The sequence below is a fragment of the Astatotilapia calliptera genome, chromosome 17 (assembly GCF_964374335.1).
Source record: "Astatotilapia calliptera chromosome 17, fAstCal68.1, whole genome shotgun sequence".
Taxonomy (NCBI): Eukaryota; Metazoa; Chordata; class Actinopteri; order Cichliformes; family Cichlidae; genus Astatotilapia; species Astatotilapia calliptera.
The window spans coordinates 26,504,454-26,529,451 of NC_137438.1; the positions used below are offsets into that span (position 1 = coordinate 26,504,454).

At 42.3% G+C, this 24,998-nt stretch overlaps 2 protein-coding genes across 10 annotated transcripts in view; one reads left to right on the top strand and one right to left on the bottom strand.

The window, feature by feature from the left end:
* Nucleotides 1-857: 857 nt before the first annotated feature.
* Nucleotides 858-8,360, bottom strand: ndufb2 (NADH:ubiquinone oxidoreductase subunit B2). 2 transcript variants are annotated; one of them, XM_080291791.1, is made up of 5 exons: nucleotides 8,061-8,360; nucleotides 5,294-5,505; nucleotides 4,973-5,117; nucleotides 2,313-2,388; nucleotides 858-953 (listed from the first exon to the last, which is right to left on the bottom strand). In XM_080291791.1, the coding sequence occupies exons 2-4, from the start codon at nucleotides 5,377-5,379 to the stop codon at nucleotides 2,314-2,316; spliced, it is 306 nt and encodes a 101-aa protein (XP_080147917.1). In that variant the 5' UTR covers nucleotides 5,380-5,505; nucleotides 8,061-8,360; the 3' UTR covers nucleotides 858-953; nucleotide 2,313. The 2 variants fall into 2 exon arrangements, with proteins under 2 accessions (XP_080147917.1, XP_026003283.1); XM_026147498.2 differs by having other exon boundaries at nucleotides 7,958-8,360.
* Nucleotides 8,361-9,743: 1,383 nt separating this feature from the next.
* Nucleotides 9,744-24,998, top strand: part of kmt2e (lysine (K)-specific methyltransferase 2E) — a 28,565-nt gene continuing 13,310 nt past the window's right edge. For 7 of the 8 annotated variants that reach the window (XM_026147490.2, XM_026147493.2, XM_026147495.2 and 4 more), the window contains exons 1-4: nucleotides 9,784-10,171; nucleotides 19,036-19,220; nucleotides 23,703-23,814; nucleotides 24,660-24,889. In XM_026147490.2, the coding sequence (XP_026003275.1) occupies nucleotides 19,150-19,220; nucleotides 23,703-23,814; nucleotides 24,660-24,889 (413 nt within the window). In that variant the 5' untranslated portion in view covers nucleotides 9,784-10,171; nucleotides 19,036-19,149. Of the gene's footprint in view, nucleotides 10,172-19,035; nucleotides 19,221-23,702; nucleotides 23,815-24,659; nucleotides 24,890-24,998 lie in introns of all 8 variants that reach the window. The other variant, XM_026147491.2, reaches the window with a different exon arrangement.

Consider the following 24,998-nt stretch of genomic DNA (forward strand, 5'->3'; position numbering starts at 1 on the left):
CTTAGTGCCACACCGTTTAGCAAAAAAAACAAAACAACAGGTATTCTGAGCCACTGTGGTTGATCCAAAGTAGATGATGTATTAAAAGGTCAGCGATTGAGGAACTGACATGTGGATGATTGAGGCTTTTTCTTTTCTTTAATGTGAGGTGTGTGTGTGCAGTTCTTCACTCTCAGGGAATGATGCCATGGACATAACCTTCGATTAACCACCAGCCACACATCATGGATGCAGACACTCATAACTTCTTATTTCAGTGTTTTTCAGTTTTTATAGCTCAAAAAAAAAAGCAACAGGTCAGATTTAACAGTCATTGTATCTTTAGGCTACTTTTACCCATTTGGTGTTACTCCCACTCACTGCCTCCAAACACGTGTTCAGCTCATTGTTTAAGTGGAAAGACACCCTAGTTTAAGTTGACTCTGCACCCATGTAGCTTTAAGAGCGCCCTCTGAACAGTGTGAGCCTTCCTCAGGTGAGTGATGAGATCCAAAACACAGAATTAACATTAAAAAAAAAAAAAAAAAAAAGTGTTTCCTTTGTACCCCTCCTTTTTCTTTTACACTACACTTTAATCTTTGAAGTCTTTGCATGTTAACTCACAGAATAAAAACACGAACTGGCCCGCAGGCAGGGTTTGTAATAAGCTGTAGTATTTGTCCCCCTCACTCTCCTTGAAATGCAGCTCTCAGCTTTTTTTTTTTTTTTAATATGTGTTGGTTCTTGCAATGGTTTTTTCCAGATTTAAATGGCTTATGATTTGAAATATACAAACACTGGCTAACTGTGACACTGTTAATGCATTTCAGAAATTGCGTGTAAATAAATAAAAGTAATGAAATGACATGCTGGTCTTGTTTTAATTTAAAGATAAGTTTATTAAGTCTATGTACAACAATGACTTTCAGAACAGCCCAAAGACTCGCCCGGCAAACCAAATCCTCTGTGGTAACCTGCAAAGAAGAAACGGGCACTTTATTAGGTACACCAAAGTGAAGCGGTACCTTTTCAAATAAACAATATTATTACTACATTATAAGTAGAATAATGGTTTACATGAATAAAACCATTTTGTCTATAAACAGCTTACGCCCTTCATGAAGTTGCCCTGCTTGAACATAATGTGCTGACGATGCCTGCAGGCACCATGTCACTACCGTTACTACCATCAGCACCCCTCACACTGACCATGATAACCTGTGAGATTAATTACATGTATTACACTACATTGGCCTGGTGCACCTGGGATAATTCTTTTAAGTGGCCAAACGTGTCACTTAAAGGTTAATATTTAAGTTTATATAGTGCTTGACAATCAAAAGACACAAAAATACACCGTATACACCTGTCCTTGTAACTAACTTTGTGAGTGTAACCTCAGTTGAACCAGGTGTGCAAAAGGTTTAAGGTAAACCTTTACAACACTGCCCTCTGCAGGGTTCAGACTGAAGTACAGCTGCTTCTGAGGTTACAGCATTTAAGTAATCATGTGAAACTGGAGGTTTTCACAGCTGCACTGTAGCCCTCAACTTCCAGGAGAAGTCTGGCTGCTCCACCCATGCAGCGCTCACCTAAAAAGCATTTCCAGAAAGAAGTGTGGAAAATATCCCCAAGTTACCCAGAGCGCTTCACAAATCTGACTGCTTCTCTTATCATGAAAAAAAATTACTGTGCACCACTCTCACTTTTACAGACTTAGTTAAAACTTTACAGCTAAATACATAAATGTTTAACTATATCAGATAAGAGATGCCACCACCTTTCAAACATCCTCAAAGTGCTAAGTGCCTGCATGTGTAGGCAGATGTTACATGACAAAAACAGAATCCTTCGATTTGAAGAGTCAACCTTTCAGACAAGTCTGCAAATCCTCAAAAAAAAAAAGACAAAAAGAAAAGAAAAAGGAAATGCCCTCTCACCTTAGGCACTGAACTGAAGCCATGCAGGGAGCTGAATGTGTGCAAAGCGAGGTTAGCGGACCAATAAAGCTAAAAGTGATCTCTTTTCAATCTTTTGGTGAATCTGGAGAAGCCCGTGGATCAACTAAAACGTACTTTTTACTTCATAGATTTCAAATAAAGTAGAAGGACATTATATTTCAGAAAGGCTTGTTTAAAAACAAACAAACAAAAACACAACTTGCCAAAACCTCTACTTTTAGTTTAAAGGGCTGAAACTATTATAGCAGATTCCAGTCATCTGTTGTGACTTTTACACCGTGAACTGGTCATCTACTTTACATTTGGACAGCATGTTGTGAAAGTTAACTCTGCTGTCCTGTTGGGCATTTGCCTGGAAACTGTATAAATCACCTCATTCCTCGTCATCTGGAGGGATACCAAGCTCCTCATCTGTCCATTCAGAAGCATCCGGCCAAGGGAAGTGACCCTGCAGAGGAGGGATGAATCTTAATCAATTAACTCAATCAATTTATATCAATAAAGTCCTGTTCCTGGCAAGTCTGTGCACAGCAAACTCTTTATTAGGAATGCCATACTGACACAGCTGTGGTTCGACATAATTCTACCACATAACTACTGCAGATTATCAGCTGTACTTTCATGCTCCTGTACTACCTCATCCAAACTCTCCTCAACTGGATTCTCCTGGACTTTCACTGGTTAGAAGTGGGATGGAAAGAGTAACTGGAGTTAAAGTTTAGCGTGCCTCCTCCACACCATTACATCATCTCCCTACGGGGATGGACTACAAAGCGAGATTAATAGCTTAAAGAGCTACGTTGAGCTTAATGTCTGAGTTTTCGGTGTCATGAAGGTGCTTCTCCTTTTTTTTTTTTTTTTTTTTTTGTTTGGTGCCAATCTCCTGCCTTTCACACTACAAGTATTGCAATTAACAGAACACAGATTAGGAAACTGATCTGTAGGCTGTTTATCAAAGGAAATATTCAGTGTTCTTCAAATAATAAAACTTTGAGCATCTTAAAGTATCTATAAGGCTGACGCCTGCCATCCTAAAAGGACCAGTATACCCTCCTCATGGTTCACTTCAAACACCACCACTCCAACGTCACACATTCAGCGTTCTCTTGAATGATAGGTGTTGCCACTCAGACAATACTGCCACTAAAATATTGACAAAATGCCAGTTTTCTGCATAACTCCATCAAACTCTCTCTAAACCTTCATCTTGTGGCACGATGCTTGGGATTACTGTAATGACCCCAATATCACTGAAAAGCACAGAACCACTGCTTTCAGAAACCATAGCGCAAACCGTTCATAAATGTTGCAAAAACCTGTCTGCAGTGATGGGTTAGGGGTAAAAGGGTTCACTAGAATGGTTTTTATATTTAGTTTAGGTTTATTTAACTATAAAATCTTCCTGCGGTGAGCATAAAAACAGCCTATGGGGAAATTCATTTCAGCCGCTCATACTAGTGATTTTCTCATTACCCAGATCACATGACTTTACATGATAGTGAGCCCCTGATGAGAGTCAGCACCTCCGAGTGTGGCTATGGCTCTCTCCTGGGAAACTGAGGGTTGGGCTGCTCCCTCTCGGTTGAGGGAGGGAAGTTGCTCCAAGCTGTGAGGGATTCAAGTATCTTGGGATCTTACTCATAAGTGATGGGAGGGTGCAGCATCAGCAGTAATCTATGTGCTGCACCAGACCTTCACAGTGGAGTGAGCCGAGCATCAAAGCAAAGCTGTCGATGTACTGGTGCACCTATATTCGCACCCTCATGGTCAGGAGATCTGCGAGTACTACAAGGTTTAAACGGATCAAGTTTCATACCTTGAATATGCACAAATTTCTTCCTTGTGCTCAGAGAAAGAAAGCCTTCAGACACTCCTGATGCGCCTTGAGGCAGCTGCTGTTCAGAACTGTTGGTCTACATAGATAACTAGACTGAAATGAACTTTGAGCTCTAGCCGTGGGTTCTTAAGTCCATAAGATCTTCAAACGTTGGTGATGCCATTTTCCAGAATTAATTTGTCAGTAGGTGGTGTTTTCACTCCTGTTTATGTCTTCTCTCTAACGTAACCTACTCTGAAGCAGGTTATCATTAATGTGATAACAAAAACCTGTATCTGCATCACCTCTATGCACACTAGACTGTGGTGTCTAAGGAAACACTGTGGATGGGGCAGTTTGATTGAGGTGAAAAAAGTGACGTCAAACTAGGATGAATGAATTTTGAGTTTTGAATGTTTGAATGCTACTGTTGTAACTGTCTTAACTAAAATTCAACTTTGATTGCTTTTTATTGTTAGTGACTGATAAGAAGTTCAAGAACCAGTGGGCTAATTTAATTACTGCATGAATAGGTAGGCATACAGTGTTGTGAAAATGTATTTGCCCCCTTCCGATTTCTAATTTTTTGCATATTTGCCAAACTAAGATGTTTCCGTTTAAATAAAATTTTATTACACAAAAATAACCAGAGTACATACAAGTTGTAGTTTTAAAATTATTTCATTCCTTAAGCAAGAGAAAAACTTCATCCAGTAATGCCCATCTAAACCTAATGATTGCGGCACCCTTGAGCTTTTTAAATCACTGTGAAAGCCCTTCAGAGGTGGACCTGCAGGTGTGTCTTGGATAATTATCTTGCTGCATAACCCAAGTATTCTTGGGCTTCAGGGCATGAAATGATGACAGGGCATTCTCCTTCAGGATTTTCTGGTAGAGGTCAGTTTTATGCCACACGTAACAAGGCTCAAAATTTCTCAAACTTTAGCTTTTCGCGCTTCAGTTCAAATAAATTTTTTCCCCAAAAAAAACCTTGGGGATGATCAAGATGCGTTTCTTTTCTATAAATGGCTTTATAACCCTTTCCATCAGTTTGTTTCTCAGCTGTTCTTGTGTTACTTTAAAGCTTTTTGCTAGGAGTAACAATTGCTTTTTAACAGTACTGTGATTCTGCCTGATTTGACCTGGTTTTGCAGTGTTATTCTGGACTACAGCCATCCTTCATTTTCACATTACTGTTTACACTGTATCTACTCACCAGAACCGCATCAGGGTCATGCCAGCAGTGCCAAAGGATCCAGAACCACATGACACCACTGATAAGCTCCGACTCAAACTTCTGCTTCTTCGTCAGCTGCGGGTATTGTCTGTACTGTGGCTCAATGTGCGGTCCGCCACTCGCCCTGACAAACAGATAGTGTTTAAAAAAAAAAAAAAGGCACACATTAACTCAAGTTAAATAATGCAGAAAGCAACCTAACTACTTTGCCGTGTTTCAGACTTCGCTTGTTTGAATATATCGACGTGCTAGCTACTAACCGCTGAAGCTAACAGAGTAGCTAGCGTGCTAAAGGCTTACTTTCTGCTTGTTATTCTCGCGGGTTCGCGTCGTAGCAGTCGCGCTCCGGTCCGAAGGACTCCCAATGCCCTCCCAAATGAAGACATGGCTGCTTTTGTCTCAAAAATCCAGCCTTTCTTAGACTCTGTAAAGATCTAGATTAGGTGCTACTCCGCTGGCTGAGAAGTCACCTTCTCCTCTTGTCAACAAGCAACCTCCAAACAACGCCAGGTCTGATTGGACAGAAAGTTAGGGGTGTTATATTTCAGAGCGCCCTCTTTTGTTGACAAGGCAAAATGAAATTTTACCCTGCTGGGCTGTGACATCCTCAGATTTTATTTGCGTTGTAGTAGTATGTAAAGCTTTACATTTTAATCTAATTACAATGTATTTTTTAGCGTTTGAATGACAGTGAAGAGGCACTAGACGTAGTGAAGGTGGACGAATTTAAATACCTGTGCACAAGAGAGGTGAAAAAGAGGGCACAGGCAGGGTGAAGAGAGTGCAGGCAAGTGTCAGTGGTGATTTGTGACAAAAGGATAGCAGCAACAGTATAAAGGGAACGTTTACAAGATAGTAGCCTGATATGGTGTATGGTTTGGGAACAGTGGTACTAACAAAAAGACAGGAGGTGGAGCTGGAGGTGGCAGAGCTGAAAACGTGAACATTTTGTTGGGAGGATTAGAAATGAGTACTTCAGAGGGAAGCTGAGGATCACAAGACTGAGATGGTTTGGACATGATTAATAATAAGAAAAACTGATATTGTATTTAGCCCAGTTTACTCTCTAGATTGTATTTGCCTAACAGCAGTGACACTAATTCCATTGTTAGCACCCAATTAGAAAATAATGCCTGGTACTGAATAAACCCCATTTAATTTAGGTCATGAGTACACTGGTCTATTAGGGCCATTTTAGATTTAATTTAATAGTTAAATAAATCAATGACCCATATAATTTATGAGGCTGAAATGATACATTTAGGAGAAAATCATAACACTAAAAAGTGCAAGAATTATTCTGAAATTTTCTCAGATTTATATCACAATAACACATAAGAACCATAAGTTTTTTTGTTTTGTTTATTGTCAGATAATGAGAAACAAAAAACAAAGAACTGGTCTCACTTTATATGGTTTGAGCCACCTCGGCACACTGCAGCTAACTCGAGTAAATGAGTAATGATACGATAATCACATACCAATCATTATCTTTCAGTTTGATATTCAATTACTTTTAGTTACTTTAGTACAAATGCACAACAACAGTCACCTCAAAATGCTTTATAATGTTGGGTAGAGACCCTACAATATTAAAAAAAGCCCCAGCAATCCAATGATGAATATGTGCAAGCACTTGGCGACAGTAGGAAAAAAACCCTCCTTTTTACCAAGAAGAAAAACCTGTTAGAACCAGGCTCAGGGAAGGCCATCCATCTGCCATGCTTGTACACTGTTGTATAATCAGGGTTAAAGATTCACTCTCCACCTCCGTGAACTTCCATTTCGAGTTAATTAACCAAATAAAAAGATGCAATAAACACTCAACAAAGACTAATGTAATCATTGGCCTCACCACAACTCTTTTGTCAGTTTCTCTGAACATTGCAACAATAACGCTGTTGTTATTCTTTCTTTTCTTTTTTTGGTTAATCTGATATGGTCACAGGCTTACAGAAAATGCCTTTGAATAGATGAGGTTTCATCTTTTCGAAATCCAGATGCTTCTTATTATATTGTGGATCAGGGATTAAATTATAAGTACTTCCTTTTTTAAAATCCAACTTGTAGGGATAATATCCCACAGGCTCTGATGTGAAGTGAAGCAATGAGGATTTTTTTCACAATATGATTTTGCAGTCTTAGACAATGGAATTTATTTATATTATTTACCTTTGTCTTTATGTAAATATATGACTTAGCTAAAAAAATGTAACTAATACATGACAGTGATGCAAAAGGTAGGCTACTCATATTATCATTGTGTCAAACTACTGTTCTACATTAAAACTGAAATACATAAGACTATACCCAAAAACCCAATTTCCACTTTATAGAAAGCTAGATGAAGTCCCCTGGCTGTGCCACTAGATGGGGTCAAAAGCTAAACAGATGTAGTCCGGGTGGCGTCGCTGAATGTTTTTATGTTACAAATTAAACGTATCCACTTTTGTTAAAGTTGAAGTGTTTGTTGGCGTGCAAACAGAGGCAAATGAAGTGCTTGTGTAACTAAACATCACTAGCACTGACAATGATGGACTGACTTCAAACTGAGGTTCACACGTTATATTTCCGTGGCGAGAAAAAAAATCAACTTTTTGTCCATTAGTCACAAACAATGTATATGTGCACCCCTTGGTTTGCTGACCTGTAAATTAAACCATAACTTGAACTTTGCAGGATACGAAAACAGGAAATAATATCACACTGGCGAGAACGCGCACGGCGCCGCCGCCCAGAAGTGCTCGAACTGAGCCCAAACAGAAAAAAAAAAGTCATCGACGCCATCTTGTTCTCAAACGACAACGATAACAGACTTCATTTCAGGGAAGGAAGCTGCCGTTTATCGCTTGTTGTTGGTAGTCCTTTTCCACGCAATGTACACAGAAATGTCATCGCTTTTAAGTGTTAATTTGGGTGTTTCTTTACACCACACACACTTAAAACTTAATTTGACATTGTTACCTAATGGCGCCTGATAGTAGCTGCTCTCCGGTTGCGCCCCTCTCCCCTCGCAGCTCAGAGCCCGCCCACAAATACTAACTGCATGATGTCATCAGAAACCAACCATTTCTCAAAAATGACCATTTTCATCAGTTGCTTATGGACCACTGCTAATCCCCCACCAACTGTGCGCCACCGTCCTAACATAGGAGAGATTGGATCGTCTTCGGACCGACAACACGATGCTGGTGGGCACTACGGCATAAATGGCATCCGCTCCAAGAAAAAAATTAAAAAGAAAACAGACAGGGGCAGATTTATCGCTGTAACCTCCACTCTAGCCGTTTACGAACATTTCCGTTTGAAGCGGGTGACGATTGCTAGAATTTTCTGCCTCCGTCCTCCCCCCGAGTTTTTATCAAACGAACCCTGTCTGCCCGTGCACCAGCCGTTGCAGCGGTCCTGCGAGAGGGCGCATGCGCGAATGGATGCGGTTTTAGGGTGGGGGAGGGTGGATAAATGGAAACGATGAGAACATCCTCTGTGAACATATGATGTCAAAGGGATTTCTACAGACATGTTTCTGGACAGGGGGCCGTAACAGATTCACCACAATCATAATAAAATTTGTGGGGAAACTGCTAGAATCTCCAAGTGGACTGATGACTTTTACAGCTTACACCCAATAATAAACGGGCCGTTAACTGCAGAGTCTCCTTGATAATAATTACCGGCCATAAAACGGATATCCACTACTAAATACTAAATGAAAATGAAGAGCAACTCAGATTTTTGCAAGTCTGTAAATGGGACTGAAGTGAGTTGATGTGTCCTCCAAGCCGTTAAGTCTGTATTTACTTACTGATTTCTTCCAAGTTTATTTACTATAAGGCCCTCAAAGTGTTCTCCTGCTCGCCAGGTGTTAGTTATCCATGATTAAAATCTCAGTGCGCTATGTTTCACAGGGTATTTATTCCTAATATCAGTTTAATATAGAAAATGTCTTGTGTAAGGGGTTACATAACAGCTTAGTTGCCTCCTACTGAGTTGGGGTAGCGGATTTGGGTGCTTCTTTGCAGCCAGTGCCAGTGGGTAAAATAAAGGATTTTGCAAATGCAGGCTATTTATATGTATGTTGTTTTGCTCGTGATAATAAAAACGTGGATTGACCTACTCAGACGGGACTGCTCAGCTGTTGCTTTTTTATTTATAGTTTATAGTTTTTTGTAAATTAATAATAAAATTGTGGATTGATCTACTCAGACTGCTCAAGTGTTACTTTTCGTGTATTATAAACAAATATAAGAGCAAATAAAAAGCAAATTACTAGGTTACAGCTACTGTAGCATTTGCACTTGATGTAAACTTCCTATGTGGGGTCGTGTTGAGGTAAAATCCCCATTAAGAGACTGCAGGCTATCGCTTCTTCTTATCCTGAGAGGAAGAGGAGGAAACAGGAGGGGGAAAGAGCAATTAGTTTAAACAAAACCTCCAGATAACAGCATTCCCACAGCTGACTTCACTTTCAAAACATGATCTTGGAGATAGCACTGGCGTTATAAACAAGCTGTTTAAAAAAGAAAAGAAAAAAGGTTCACGCGCTATCTTTCAGAATCTGTACATTTAATTTACATTTTAAAATGATTCCAGACATACTGTCCGTTTTAATTTTACGGGCATCGTCTAAATCGCGCAAGATAAATTTACTCCGTAGCGTTACCGACACAAACGGCAGCCCTCTTGAGGAATTGTCGAGGTGGACGCGCGCCGAGCACGGTCACGGCGCCCCTGTGAAATGGGGACTGTAAGCCCCGCAGTGTGTGGAGGCGGAGCTCGGGTTTAGCGATGGAGAGGGAGTGAGGAACGGAGAAGAGGCGGAGTCAAGGCAGTCCTGGTAGGGCCGCCATTTTTGCAAAGGGAAAAGAGACTGGTTTTGAGGGGATCTAATTTCTAAAAGTCTCCGTTGACTAGGGTAGTTTTAGCAGTTTCGAATTGATTTTCTAGCTACATTTGGGGTCCCCGAGTTTAAACAAGAGGCAAGGGAACCCCCCTCTCAGAAGAGGAGTCTTTAGAGGACACGTTTAAATACAAACATTTTAAACCTTGGCCAGAGATCCGCAGTGTGTGTGTGTACAGAAGTATTGTTTTGGTTGTGGAAACTGTGTGGAAAGCGACGGGGGTCTTACCCAGGTCCCCTTATTCGCTACTCGGATCCACCAGAGTGGACATAAAACGGTGAGTAAACTGCATTAAGTATTAGTTAAATCCGACTTGGAAAGAGGGTATTGTTGGCTTTTAGTTAGCTGGCCAGGCACATCATGCTGATGCTGGCTAACCGTAAGCCAGTAACCAGCTGAGTTTAGCTTCCAAAGCGGACTGCTCGACACCATTAGGTCGTAAAGTGGCAAGTGGTTTTCGTTCATATTTACCATATTCATAATTTCTTTTCAAAAACCTGATAAGTAAATGACGCAAGTGGCTGTGTGAGTATCAAATTCGCAACCCAACAGTACTTGCTAGCTAGCGCATGCTACTAGCTCAAATTAGCCTGACATTGACTATTCGCTGATAGTGAGGCAATACACGAGACGTCATACAAAGTTATCAGGTAAATATTATTTACAAGTGATCACCTTGTTTTTAAAAAATAAAAATATGCCTTAACACCAGAAACATTGAGACAAGTGTACCTCACAGCCCTTCGTCCAGTCAACAACATTCAAGGCTGCCAACCGTGAGCTGCCTTTAAAATCTTTAAAAGCAACGGTTTTACAGCCGTTTTTTGCACGTTGACTCGGGATAATTGGAGCCAGATAGGGAGTCTCTTGTCTAGTTTGACACAGTGACACTGCAGGCCATATTGCGCACACTTTCGTGCCTTTTTGTGTGTGTAAATAATACTCTTCGAATACAACCGCTTTATTCATAATCAGCCAAACTACTGCACGTACTGTCTATCAGCAGATGCGATAGCTCACTGAAAACGATATTATTTCATGAGTGTTTTTTTTAAAAGCTTGAATCCGTCGCAGTAGCGTCATCTCTCATCTCTCTTTAGCCATAGAACGGAAACATTATTTCCGTTCATGCGTTGAAAAAAGCCCCGAAAGAAAATAAAGCATTTTACATGCAGCTACACCGATTTTTATGAAGTTGTTCTTACGCAGTAATCTCGCAGGCTTTATAAAGAAGTTGAGAGCACGTCCGGTGTCAAACGGAGAGAAACTGGCGACTCTTCTTTTGTTACACTCTGACTTAAAAGTGCATTTCGCGATGATCACTTAATTTAGATTCAGGGTGTATTGGGTTCAAATGCTGCAAAGCGTGGGGGAGGGGATGTTCCTTTTGGGCATCTCGCCCCATCTACTCCAGCTGTACTAGCGATTCAAGCTACGCAGAATTAAACAAATGAAGGAAATTTGTCGCTTTCCCCTCACCTGGTATAACCGTGTGAATGCGCAATCAGCTTTGGTGGTGGTGTTTTTGTGTCTTAACGCGGATGTTGTCGCTCTTTCCTGTCTGACAAGCAGCGTATTAATTCGTGTCGGCTAGTTCGCTGTGCTAACTATACGCTGTTTGTCGTCGTTACATTCCGAGGCTATTTTTGGCCTCTATTCACGGCACAGATTTGAAGAGATTCCCCATATTTTCTGCTAACATTCAAATTAAAAAAGGCCTTGTAGCCTTCTAACATTACACTTTTAGAGGCCAGTGCTAGCCGATTAGCTCGCTGGCCTCGCTTTCGACGAATTCACACAAACCCCTACTTGTAACAACACAAAAACTGTACCGACAGAGTGATACTCAAGGTAGAGTGTGTGAAAGGCGATTGAATGCATTCTTGGGGGGGTTTCTTCCCATGGCGAGGCTCCCTTGGCTACACGGTTGTCTCGCCGTCCAGAGAAAAAGCGCTATGAAAATGGCGACAGCGCCAGGGTGTTGTGGTAACATAATAGCAACGTTGTACCCTCCACACCCCTATCGACGGGGACTGACTGCAGCGCCGACGTACTCACTGAGGAGCAACTACACAACACATGCTGTTTATTTATTTTGTATTTAAGTTGGGCTTATAATAGCGTGAAAGAATCCGGATCATACATCGGCATCATTGCGCCTTTTGCCTTGCTGTGGTAATAATTGCTGGTGCTGTTTCCTGTTCCCAAAACGAATTACATAGCACCCCTGTAACGTGCGTCACTTCTTGGGCGATTTTCTTGAGTTTTAATGCTGGGGCACTATTGATGTTACCACAGAAAATCCGACACTTTTGTTTGACATAGAAGGAGCATGTTGGTGTACTTTTCAAGTTTCAAAACGGTGCAAAAACGCAACGACATCAAAGGACATTAGATAGAAGACTTGCTCTTTTTGCCGCATCTCACCTGAGAACCCTAAACAATATTATGCAGTTTCTCCATCACCATAGTGGGTTTCATTTCCTCTTCATTCGCTTTAGTGTAACAGAAGTGCACCCAGTGTTCTAAGGGTCTGAATATGTTAGCTGTGATGGATAGAATTGTAAATTTAAATACATATGCGTGAATTTTCCCAGCTCAAACTGTTTAGGGGAAATTGTTCTGCATGTAGTTAAGCCTCAGAGAATGTTGCTTTGTATTTTCCTGTCATTGAGCGTGAGTAAATTAAGCCCTACATGTTTTGTTTTTTTCTTCTTCTAATAGTCTTAGTGATTCTCCTCTGGTAAGTGCAAGATGAGAGTCACAAGAGATAGCTGTGCTTTTGCACTTTATGTTCAGATGAAATCAGTTTTATTAGATGCTGTAAAATGCTGGGTATGTCTCAGTGTGGGAGGGATATTTATGTTTTCTCACATAATACAATACCATACAGTTGCACAACATTTAATGCCAAGTATTTGGTAGTAAGAAAAACATTGCCTGGATCGTGTCACATAGCAGTCTTGCAGACTGCCTCAGTACTCTCCCGTGTTTTAATTTATGTTTTAAATTAACTGTAATACTAATATGTTTTGTGTATGCTTTGTTTTTTTTCATGTCAGACAACATAATTTTGCGCATTAGTTTTCTGGCGATTTCAAAATTAAAATGTGGAGGGAAACGAGTCAAAGCCAGTTTCCGGGATACTTTTTTGAGCTCATGGCACAGCTGTCCTTTCCTCTACTTTACCCTGTGGGAAAAACTCTGGCACTTTGTTCAGCTCAAATGCCTCTTCGAGACTCTTGCCAAGAAGCTTTGTTTGTCTTTTACCCTGATCATTTTGTTACGATGTGTAAAGTAGAACATCTTCCATGTCAGAGAAAGCATCAGGTCTTTCTTAATAAACTATCAACCCACTTTAAACCAGGGCGACAGTGACTTAAATTGAACAAATAAAGGACCATTCATATACTAAAGTATGAATCAAAACATAGTTAAAGGTTATAGTGAAAGTATTTACATGACAACATAAAAAACCCACCTAACTCAGCCTTTAAATGAGCCTACGCCAATTTTCTGTTATACCCCACTGCATAGGTCAGTGATGAAATGAGTTCAGTAGCAGTACATACCCACAGTTGTCATTCCTCAGAATAACGTTGCCTCCTATTGGATTTTTCGGCTGTGCATTGTTTTCCTTTTAGGGTCTTGCGGGTTGGATCAAAACGGCCATGTTGTATTTTGCCTGTGTGTGCACTTTTTATTGTTTTAAACCTTAATACAGACTTAAGTGTAAGGCCAGGAGGAATAATGCATGACCCAACCCCTCCAAACCTCTGGGAGTATACTATCTGATGCTGTAATGAACCCAGTTTGTCTCAAAATAAGATTAAGTGTTAAAAGATCTTCTCTGTGGAGGTGTTTTTACTACTAGATGAATTAGAAGGCACTATCATGGCTAATTAGTCTTTGCTACTTAATACACAAAATCCCAAGCCGCCTTGCTCGTTCTTGTAAAGGAGCAGAGGCCTCTATTCAAACACTCATCCTCGTCTTTTTTTTTTTTTTCTTTTTTTGTGGTGTTCCCCTCTGTCCACAGAATATCAGACCAGCCAGTGTTAAATTCCCGATTGGCTCTGTGTGTGCCTGGTGGCCTTGTGCAGGAAAGTGTGTGTTTGTTTACTGTGTTAACAGAGATGGTGAGGTGAGGTGCCACTCTCCCTCTGCCATAGGGACAGAGTGCTCTGGCCGGGCAGCTTGGAGACATGGCAGTCTCAGGTGACGCACCTTTCCTCTCACCCTGACCCCCCAAGGCAGACTTGTGCCATCAAAAAGCCACACACTAAGTGGAAACCAGCTTAATTTTTCTCAGCATACTATGCAATAGAGAGAGAGAGAGATGGAGACAATAAAGAAACCAGACAAGTGTGCAGGATGTCTGTTGGTATATTGATGTATTGACAAGCCAGAAAGAAGAGCCCCTGTTGTTTTTGTGCCCTTCTTTTATCTCCAGACATTAATTCTCTGAAACAGTAGCACCTCTGTGTAGTAACTGTCTGTTCGCCATGTGGAGCTAAGCTGTGTAGATGCTGCCTGGTCTCCAGAGATCTCACATGTGTAGTGCCCAAACACCAGAGACAAAGCTGCCTGGCTCAGGAGCCCAGCAGAGTCACATGGTATCCCAGCTGGGAGGAGAAGCCAGAGCTCAGGTGACCTGTTTTTGTGCCGCTAGCTCAGGCATAACAGATCCCTCTTTAAACTAGCAAGCTGCCTCCCTGACAGGTGGCTTTAGGGCTAGAGCTACTGAGGCCACAGCCCCACTACACCTCCCCAACCTTCTCCTGTTGCTATGCCTGGGTTACAATAGCATTCATGGGTTGTGGAATAAAGAGGGGCCGTGTCATCGACGTTGGTGATGTAACAACACTGCGGTCCAAGCGTGAAATTGATCATCAAACACTGTTATAATGGGTCCTGAGTGGCTCTTGCTGTTCTTTTGCCCTGTAGATGTTGAGTAGCCGCTCCCCATTTTCTCTGCACACACACACAGCTCACATTTTAGTTAGCTATGAAGTGCATTCTCCAAATGCTGTAATTAGGAAGCAGCTGCATATGTGCTTGCATTTCAGTCTCTAATCATGATAGCTCTCCCAAGTCCAAGGGACAAAATGAATCCTATTGGCCCTCGCACTGTTAAAGAAACCCAGTGTAAATTAATAGAAAATAATCATGAAAGCACAACCTATTTGTTTGTCTTCATGAACACAATTTTTTCTTTTTCTTTTTCCTGTTGTCATTTAGCGTGACTTTCAAACTAATGTATTTTTACAGGAAGTATATTGAACTAGTGTATTTTTGCTCAGATGACTAATTTTTAGTGTTTAAATCTAGCAGAGGTTTTTGTAATGATGGTAATGTGTAACTTTGGTTTTCAATGTGAGCACTGAAAGTTTTAAACACCGTCACCACCAACCCTTCTGGCTTCCAAATGCTGACTTTTTTCACCCTTGAAAAGTAGAAAAAATTATTTTCTACTTTATGAGCAGATATGAGAATGGTCGATTTCATAAACCTACTAGTACATCAGTTTTACTTTTCAGATGTTTAAAGAGACTTGTCATTGACCATACATAGCCATACATTACTCTGACTCTGGAAGCAGCAGTGAGAGGGAGATGGAGAGATTGTGCCCCCAGGGATCTCCTGTACAAGGACATTACTCAGACTACAGGAGGGCTGTCCCAGCTTTGCTGCCATACGGGCTCAAGCTCGCTGTCTGAACTTACACGCCGCTTGCTGCTACACTGCTCTCCCCTTTTAGTCAGTTATTTACTAGTTCTCATTTAGGGTACCTGAAAACAGCTGCATAAATACCTTCTCCTCATTGCCTGACATTTAAACGGACTGTTCCTAACAGTCTAATGAGCCTTTGGTTTTCATGCGTACCAATACATTTCCTATTGTTGTAGCAAAAAGTGCTTGTGTGAACGCTCACATCCATATCCCCTGCTGTATTGATGTATGACTTCACCTTCAGCGCTCGAGTGCAAAGGGAGTGTTGCTGGCAGCCATGCGCACACTGATTTATGAAGAAAAAGGCAGATCTCGTGTGTCTCCCGGTGGGTACGGGGGGGGGAGAATCCATTTGGGTCATGCTTCCTGTTACATGAGTGTATGTGTAGGGAGTTTGTTTTATCCGTTTTCCGAGCTGAGTCATTGCAGCCAGCTATGAGGATGGTGTGAAGTCACATCTGCTTGGCAGAGAGGGCCCTGGGATTTAGTTGGAATCCCTCATTTTCCTCTTGCTCCTCCCACTTCAGGAAAAACATGATCTGCTGCGAAAACGAGAATAACGATGCTGTTGCACATAGAGCAGTGGTGATAAACTGAGGAGAGAGAAAAGCTGCTCTCTGTGGTAGTATCATTTGAATACGATGGTGATGGTATGGGTTTTCCCTTGCCGACTTCAGTGCAGCTCTGTCTTAAAAGGGTAGCAATCATTCCCCCCCCCCCCCCCCCCACACACACACACACACACACACACACACACACACACACACACACACAATGACGTGACTGTGTCCCCTCGCTGAGGGAGGGAAGGAGGAGAAAGGAGAGACTGGGTTTACGCTCTGTGCTCCACTCCGCCACCCAGAGTCCACCCAGGTCGGGGCTGTGCAGCATCACTGTCAGACATACCCCAAGTACACCTCCCCCACCCCACGCCCTCTAAGCCTTTGGTAATTTTATTTTTCTTTTTTCGTTCGTTCGTTTGTTCGTTCTTTTTTTTTTTTTTTTTTTAAGCTCTCAGCGGGATGAGCAAATCTATTCAGTGAGCACATTTGGAGAACTGAGACACCAAGAAAATGTAAACCACTTCCACGCTGCGGTTTCTTCTACTATTACCCACTTTTTGCCATATTTCTTTTTCACGTTTGTCTGCTCGCCCTCCCCTGTGCACGTTCCTCGCTTTTCCCTCCCCACTCTCCATGTGTTTCCATAACAGCAGAGGATTTAGCCAAAGGTGGCTTTAAATGGTCTCTCCTGGCACTCGTGTAATTGGGAGCTGTGTCTGCGACACTCCCCTTTCCCTCAGCTCTGCGTTACTGTCTCAGGTTTATTTAGGAAGTGCACAGAGGAGGGAGAGAAATCCGCTTGGGCGGGGTGACTGGGCTCAGGAAGGGGGGGGGGTGTCTTTTCTCTCTCTTTGGCTGCATTTCTCCAGGGTGATGGACGGCCCTTCTAAAGGAAGTAGGAGGAGCAGGCAGAGGCAGTCACAGTGAAACTCCGATTTACTGAGGAATGTTGCTGTACTGCTGTACTGTACTTGTTTGTTTGTTTTTTTTGTTTTTTTTGTCCCGCTGTTCTTTGTCAGTCTTTAGTGTGTCTGGCTGCAGCACAGTGCACACATGTGTGCATGCTACTCTTAAAGCCTCCTTGTAGAGGTATTTTTGAAAGGACAAAGTGAGAGATTATCTGTTTATATGAGTGGAAGGGGGCTAAATGTCTGCATTCCTTAGTAGTGACAGCAAGATTCACTGCACCAAGTGGAGGCAAACATGGTGGAAGAGAGAACAAATGACTTGCTTTAGAGGGAAGCTATTTTACCCATGCTAAAACATACTGGGCCTCTCTGATAATACGGGGAGGGGGGGGGGGGATCTGTCATTTCTGTGTTTTTTGGCAAACTGCCCTATTCTTGTTGAAAGAAAGTGTTTTGGTTACGTCATCGTCTATCATGAAATGCCCCTGCCTGTGATACAGTTGTCCTGTTTAACCCACAAAGAATCGGGAGAGGATTTAGAAGGTGATCCCAGACTTGGCCGACACGCACACTCACAGGGGTCTTCTTCCTTCTATTAATTAGGCCTGGAACTGACAGCTGTCATGTCTGTGAGGCTCTCACCAGTCCTCCTGGCTTAAACAGTGCCTTTGGGTGAATTGGTACCTGAAATTACTACCATCATCACGGCTGTGGAGTCTACTTTAAAAAGCTCCTGGTGTACATGTGCCTCAGTGTGAAAAATTTGAGGGTTTCCTTGATATATGCTGTGTTGTTTGAGGGGGGAGAGAGGCGGGGGCTTTTGGGAAATAAAAGCTTTCCTGGAAAGTCGTCCTGTATATGTGCAGACCTGCAGTGCTCCAGAAGGATTTAATGATCTTACCTCACAAACCCACACAGGCATGCAGAGACAGGTTTTCTTGAGAGAGTGTGTTTTTGCTTGCTAAATGTGTGAATACATGACATGTTCTGTAAACCTTCCCCCAAACGAAAACCTTAGCCATGATCCGAGCCTTTGTTTGGGCCCCAGAGTGCATAAGCAGGCTGAAGGTGTGACCTCCAGCCTATTTTGTCTCAGCATCTGTCCCTCCCACTAATCCCGCTTATCAACAGAGCTCTGTATCAGGGGCAGCCACACTGACACATATGCTCCCGTCTGGATTCAAGTTCCATACAAATGCATTTTAATATTCCCATGTATGCTATTTCCAGAAAAATTCTTAGTCCAGCCAGTCTCCTGCACTACATACACCTGCCTGACACCTAACAGTTAAATTATTGATTCTCAACTTGGGGAGCTTTTTCAATGTCCGTTAAAAGATTATAACCTAAACTTTTCTACTGTGTAGGTGTGTGGACATGCAAATACAGTACACTACAGTTTTTAGATTTATTTAAAACGGAGCACTTCTATTCAGTCAAAAGGGGGTGGGGGGAATGGCCTTTATGTTGCATTTTTCTCCCTCCTTTCATGGCGGTCGACTGCTATGTGTTCTCTTGCTCCCCTTTGTGGGAGCTTTCTTGCAGTGCAGGCCTTTCTTGCATGCATGGCTGAGAGTGTGCAGAGGTCGCTTTAGCGCAGTTCACTCAGCAGCAGCAGTTGGTGGCGGCTCAGGCTTCACCTTACAGAAACATTCCCCTCTCGCTTTTCATCAGCCACTAACCTGAGCTCGGTAACCCTGTCAGGGGGGAAATTCCTGGCAAACACTTCCCTGTGAAAAACGTTGCTCATCTGAAAGTGTGAATCATACATTTACATGTGTTGGAAATACCCCATTTTCACTATGAATTGTGATTTCAGGTTTGGTAGATCATGCAGTTTTCCTGTGTTTAAACTCACTTTCACTTTACTAATAAATTGTCTCTTTTTTTTTTCTTTTTTTTTTCCTTCCTTTTTTTTGTCCCCCTTCTATATTCAGGCCTTGTGGATGCACTTAGATGTCTGCAATGAGTGCTGTGGCTGGCATGCCTCAGTGTTTTGGACTCCCTTTCTCTGGACTCAGTAGGACAAGAACTGATCAGCAGAGAACGTCATGAGCATAGTCATCCCAGTAGGGGTGGACACTGCAGACACCTCATACCTGGACATGGCTGCTGGCTCAGAGTGAGTAACACCAGGCCTCTACTGTGCACATTTTTATGCCCCCTCACTTCCTCTTATTCACTGTTGTGTACCATCTTTCGTTGTGTTGTATCACCAAAATGTCATTCTCAGTTTTGCTCTCCTTTCTTTCATCTTACACCCCTCCTCTGTGTCGTATATAGTTTTATTTGAGCACGTCTGTCGCCTTCTCCTTTTCAGGGGCCCCAACATGCCCTCTGTAATAACTGAAGCTGCTGTTTTAAAAAAAAAAAAAAAAAAAAAAAAAATTCTTTTTTCCAGACAGATCTCTTCTCGTATATTTACAAAGCTACTGTTAATGGGACAGGAATTTGCAGGAAGCAGGGCCCCTCTAGTGTGCGCTCTAATGGACTGTTCAGTGTTGTCATTGATTCCTGTAGATGTTCACATTGTTGAGCAGTTAACTACATCTACCATGTGAATCTGCACTGTATGTGTGCAGTCTGTTTATAAAGCTGACTGTGTGTAGTATACAGAGGCACCACGTATGATTTTTTTTTTTTTTTTTTTTTCCTCCTTTTCCCTGATCCTTGTCTAATGCTGTAAGCTTGACGTTTGCACATGTGTGCACTGCATTCAGTCAGTGAAGCAGAAATGGTGCATGGAGCCATGGCAACAAGCTTCCTATCGCCCCTCCTCTCGGTTTCCTTATAGTCTTGTCAAGGACACTGCCGCGGCGTTTTGTGGTCAAATAAATGAAGCAAGAGGTTTGCGTACGACTAAAGAATAACACACGTCATCTGCTTATGCAGGGGATCCTGTCTCTTTAAAAACAAGGGAGAGCCCTCCCCTCCCTGCTGCTACCACTGTCGCCTTCATCAGAGCTGTTACCCAGACAGCATGTGTTGCCATGGTTTTTACCCCTCACTCCCCTCCCTTCCTCTTTCCTCTCTGCACTGCGCAGGGCCTGTTGCCATGGACACTGCCCTGAGTGACAGGTGGTCCTTGCATAGATATGGTGTCTCTCCCCCAACACCAGCCAGCTACCCCCCACCCCCTGAGTGCTGCTGTCACCGGGGCTACGAGTAAGCCCCTCGCCTTCACTCTCTCCCTTGTTCTTTGTCCGTCAGTGCTCTGTGTCCGACTGCCTGCTGCAGATTTATTCAAAGGCTGATAACAAGCTTGAAAGGGGCTTCCACCTGCTGCTGTGCAGGTCCTGTCTGGACCAGAGGCACAGCATAGTTGGGCTCACACTGCTCTGTAGAGATGTCAGGAACATGTTTGACATAAAAGATGGATGCAGGCACTGTGCTGTTTCTGAAACCTCGAGCTGAGTATTTTTGCCAGACGTGATGAGAGGGGTGGCTCCAACTACGAAACCACACTCTTATTGGCCTAATGACTTGTGACCGACAGTTAATTAGCCAAAAAGTGTCGTCTGGATAATCATCCTTTCCTATTCACTTCAGTATGACCTGAAACTTGCAACTGAGCCCATAAACTGGTTAGGAAAGTGTTTACTGAGGGCACAGAGTGCTTACTGCAACTAGAAGTCTTTATGCACCCACAGGAATCACCCCCTAATGGCTATTAAAGAATTTAAACCCTTTTGATTTATTTTAACCTACCTCAGGTCATAATTTATATCAAATCAAGTGAGCAGTAGCATTATTTTTGCCAAGGATTCTTAAATCTTTACCGCACAAATTCCTAAATTTAATCTGTGAGATAATTGGTGTAACCAAAATCAGAATTGCTCTAAATCATGCCTTGAAATGACCACCCAAATAAGTGCCCAGATGCGTTTCAAGATGGCTGCCAAGCGGCAAGACTTCTGGAAGGACTTTGGCTACGTTCCTTATTTTATATTCAGCCTCTGCTACTCGCCCGAGAAACGGCGTCACGTCTTTTCCACGTCCTCCCTCAAATCTGCAGCAGTGTCACCAGCTGTTGGCCAATGCAGTGTGTGTGCATGCATTTGTGTGTGTGTGTCCACGCTGACACACACAGAGCCCAGCGCACGCATACACGCTGCTGACAGAATACGTAGTGTTGCCATGGTAGCAAGCAGGAGCTCTTTAGGAGTGAAGGCGTTGCCGGTGGCGTTTCGGGGGCTGCTCTCTTTCCTCTCCCTGCTGTTGCGCTCTCTCATGTTCACTCTGCTTGTCCACTCTGCCTCTTTACAGTCTCGCACCAGATGTTCATCTTCTAAATGATATTGTCTCTCCATGCTTTTATTTATTTTACACTTGTGGCGTTCTTTTAGGCAAAACTAGAAAATGGCTAACTGCCACCTTTAAGTTAAACTTTGTTACAAAAATTCTCTCCTCATTCCACCCTCTTTCATCTGTTCTTGTGCGCAGGCAGGCAGTCACGGATTATTGGACTGTATATCTGCAGTCCTCCCACTACATATATGCACACAGTGCCTGTAATTCAGCGGCGTCAAACTTGTTTTTGTTTGCAGGCTACATAAAAGCTTATTGGTTTTTGTTTTGTTTTTTTTTAAAAAGCTTTTCGTTTCTTTTAGTTTACAGAATTAGATTCATATATCTAATAACTTATCCAGTTAAACACCTGAATGGAAAAATCTGAGGTGACTTAAGATAAATGGCAAATCAGTTACAGAGAAGAACGTATAATGGAAAATTGAAAAACCAGGTACTTTTCTGGTACTCAATTGAACACACTTTTTCTGTTACCTTATCTATTACTTATTTTGACAGGTAATTTATCTATTACCGGTCTCTCTTCAACCTGTACGACATGCCGTGGGGGATGGTTTTGGTCAGGAAGAAGGTTTTCAAACCCTCTGTCCTGGATGAAATTAACAGTTCTAATTTTCATGGCATAACCCATTTTTAAGAAATAAAAACTGAAAAGTCCAAAAGGTATTCCCTACTTACTTTCAGTTTTGTTCAAGAGTAAATGTATGAATAATACAAACCCACCAATTATGCGCATACAGAAACAAACACACACACAAACATGCTTCCTTCCTTCCCACAGAACAGGCTCGCTCACTTGTTTGCCTCGTTTGTCATTATCTTGATATTTTTTTCCCCTCCCAGACTAATTTGTAACACCTGTGTCTCTCTTCAACCTGTTGAAAAAAAATAATAAAATCCTTCTTTCCTCCTCTGAGTGATACACACCCACATCTCTTTATTATAAAGTGTAGACTTTGATCTGGTTAATCATTGATGGAAGAAAGTTTGTGAACCAACTGCACCCAGGTATATATGTTCTGTCTTTCTGCAAACCTAATCTGTGGCAGTTAATCTGTTGTGTACGCATACACACCCCTCTTACACTGGGCCCGCCTCTGTACTTGAAGCATGCACTTTACGTTTTCACTTTGACAGTGAATAGTTGAGTGGCAGTACACACAGGAAGTGCTGCACAGTGCTCTTTCGGCATGCAAAAGGAGCAATAGGGCTGAGAAGGGCTCCCACAGGTACCGTATCACCAGCTTGCCTTGGGGACTGGCTGTTTAAAGGGAACTTTAAGGGGTGTTTTTAAGTACTTGTTCAAGCTATATAATTATTCACTGTATCTCCTAATTGCCTTGGCTCTTTCTAGTGTGCTTTTTAACCTGAGTGCGAGCTTCAAAATAACGTGGTTATAGAGTCAGAGTCTCACATGGCCTGGTCAGGGTGCTCATTGTCTTTGCTGCTAAAATAGCTCCATATGAGGCAGTTCTTTATGCTTATTGAGCATCTTTATTGTATTTTGCCTAGATATTTTTGTAGCTTGGAGAGAGCAGAGTAAAAAACTTTGTCTTTATGACCTTTGAGCAGTTTTCTACACCTTGCTCTGGGAAGAGTTGAATCAAATGTGTTTTCACATGACTGAGCCATTCACTCATGTGGATATCGAGCTGAAACAAATAGCTGCGGCACCATAGCTTAAACAGTCCGTATCTCAAATGCATCTTGTTTATCCAGTATGTTGCACTGGTATTTCTCTCTTCCTCTTCTTCTTCCCTCTCTTTTTTTTCTTTTCTTTTCCCCTCTTTCATACTGGACCGTCTTGTCTCATGTCATCCGTTTTGCCAGTTCCACTTCCCTCTTCCACAGAGCAACTGAAGAACAGATTAATCATGTCATAATAAGGGTGGGTTGGTCCTAAACGGTCAAACAGGCTCTCTCTTCACCACTGAACGTGGCAGAAAAGTGGATCGACTGGTTTGGTAGGAACGAACTTGTGCAAGTGTGTGTTTTGTGTGAGTGACGGATAGCATGTGTTTTCTGATGATTGTCTGACTTACAGATGTGGGTTCAGGGATTAAAACGTCAGTTATGTGGGGCTCTCAGGCCTGACGAGCCCGGATAAGGTGACATTATAGCACACACTGTGGTGGTACAGTTTAGTGGCCTTCCTCTGGCAGCTGTAACCTCTGTGTCACCACCAGTAGCTACCCAGATGCAGACACATCCTTAAGACTGTTGTAAGGAAACTGTCCTTGAATTACTTTGCTTTTCAGCTCTTAACCAAATTTTTGTTTGTGTTTCTGTCTTAAAGACCAGAGTCGGTGGAGGCCAGCCCTGTGGTGGTGGAAAAGTCGAGCTACCCACACCAGATTTACAGTAGCAGTTCGCACCATTCCCACAGTTACATAGGCCTGCCTTATGCTGTAAGCACACACACACACACACACACCTCTTTCCTCACCTTCCTCAAACTTATACAGATAACCTGCAAACCTTGAGCAGGAGAATTACAGTGAACAAGGAAAATATTGCTTTCAGTACATGCTTTCATGCTGTTTCTTATACAACACAAGCATTAATGAGTGTAAACGCTTCTTTAAAAAAAAAAAAAAAAAAAAAATCATTGTCAGTCAAACGAACACAAATAATGGCAGCAGCTGCCAAGATAAAAACAGACTAAAGAAAGGTGGTCATGTTAGATCACTGATGCAGCAGTGTTTGGGTTTAAAGGCAGCACAACATGCTTGTCCCGAGGATTTAAGAAACCCAGAAAACAGACCAATATTGACTGCTTCCTTGTCATAAGGCATCAGAGGAAGGAGGACATGGCAGGCTGTTTGGATATTAGGGGGAAAATGCAATTATAACACATAAACCTCTGTCTTTTTCAGTCATTGAGTGAAACTGATTTGCTGTTGGTTAATTGACATTCTTAATCTTTTTAGGATATTTAAAATAGTACATAGAACTTTGTTCATTGTTTGGTCATTAAATGATCTATAGATGCTATAAAATGGAAACTGAAACAACTAAGTCAGGGCTGTAAAACCTTTGCTTTGGACCTTACTAAACCTGTTGCTAACACATCTTGGCCTAAAAAAGACTAAACATTTAATTTGCTAAGTAGTGTGTTGGTTGTAGAGGTAATTTTCTGTTGCCAGTGATAGTGCATGCCCATTGTGGCAACGTTGTTTTGTAAACTAAACTATTTTGATAAGCAACGTTTACCTATATCACATGAAAGGTACATTTTCAATTGTTCTCTCAGGACCACAACTATGGGGCGCGGCCCCCACCTACACCGCCAGCCTCCCCACCCCCCTCCATGTTGATCCGACAAGGAGAGGGGGGGCTGTTTGTTCCAGGGGGCCAGGACGAAGCGTCCAGGGGCACCACACTCAGCACCTCAGAGGATGGCAGCTACGGGGCTGACATCACCCGTTGCATCTGTGGCTTCACCCATGACGATGGCTACATGATCTGTTGTGACAAGTGCAGGTGAGACACAAGTAGTCACAAGCTTTGACTAGTATTGACTCAGGCCTCTTTCATCTAGCTGCCTGTTTTTGTTCCTTGTGTTCACTAGATCAGTTTTCTGTAACTTCAT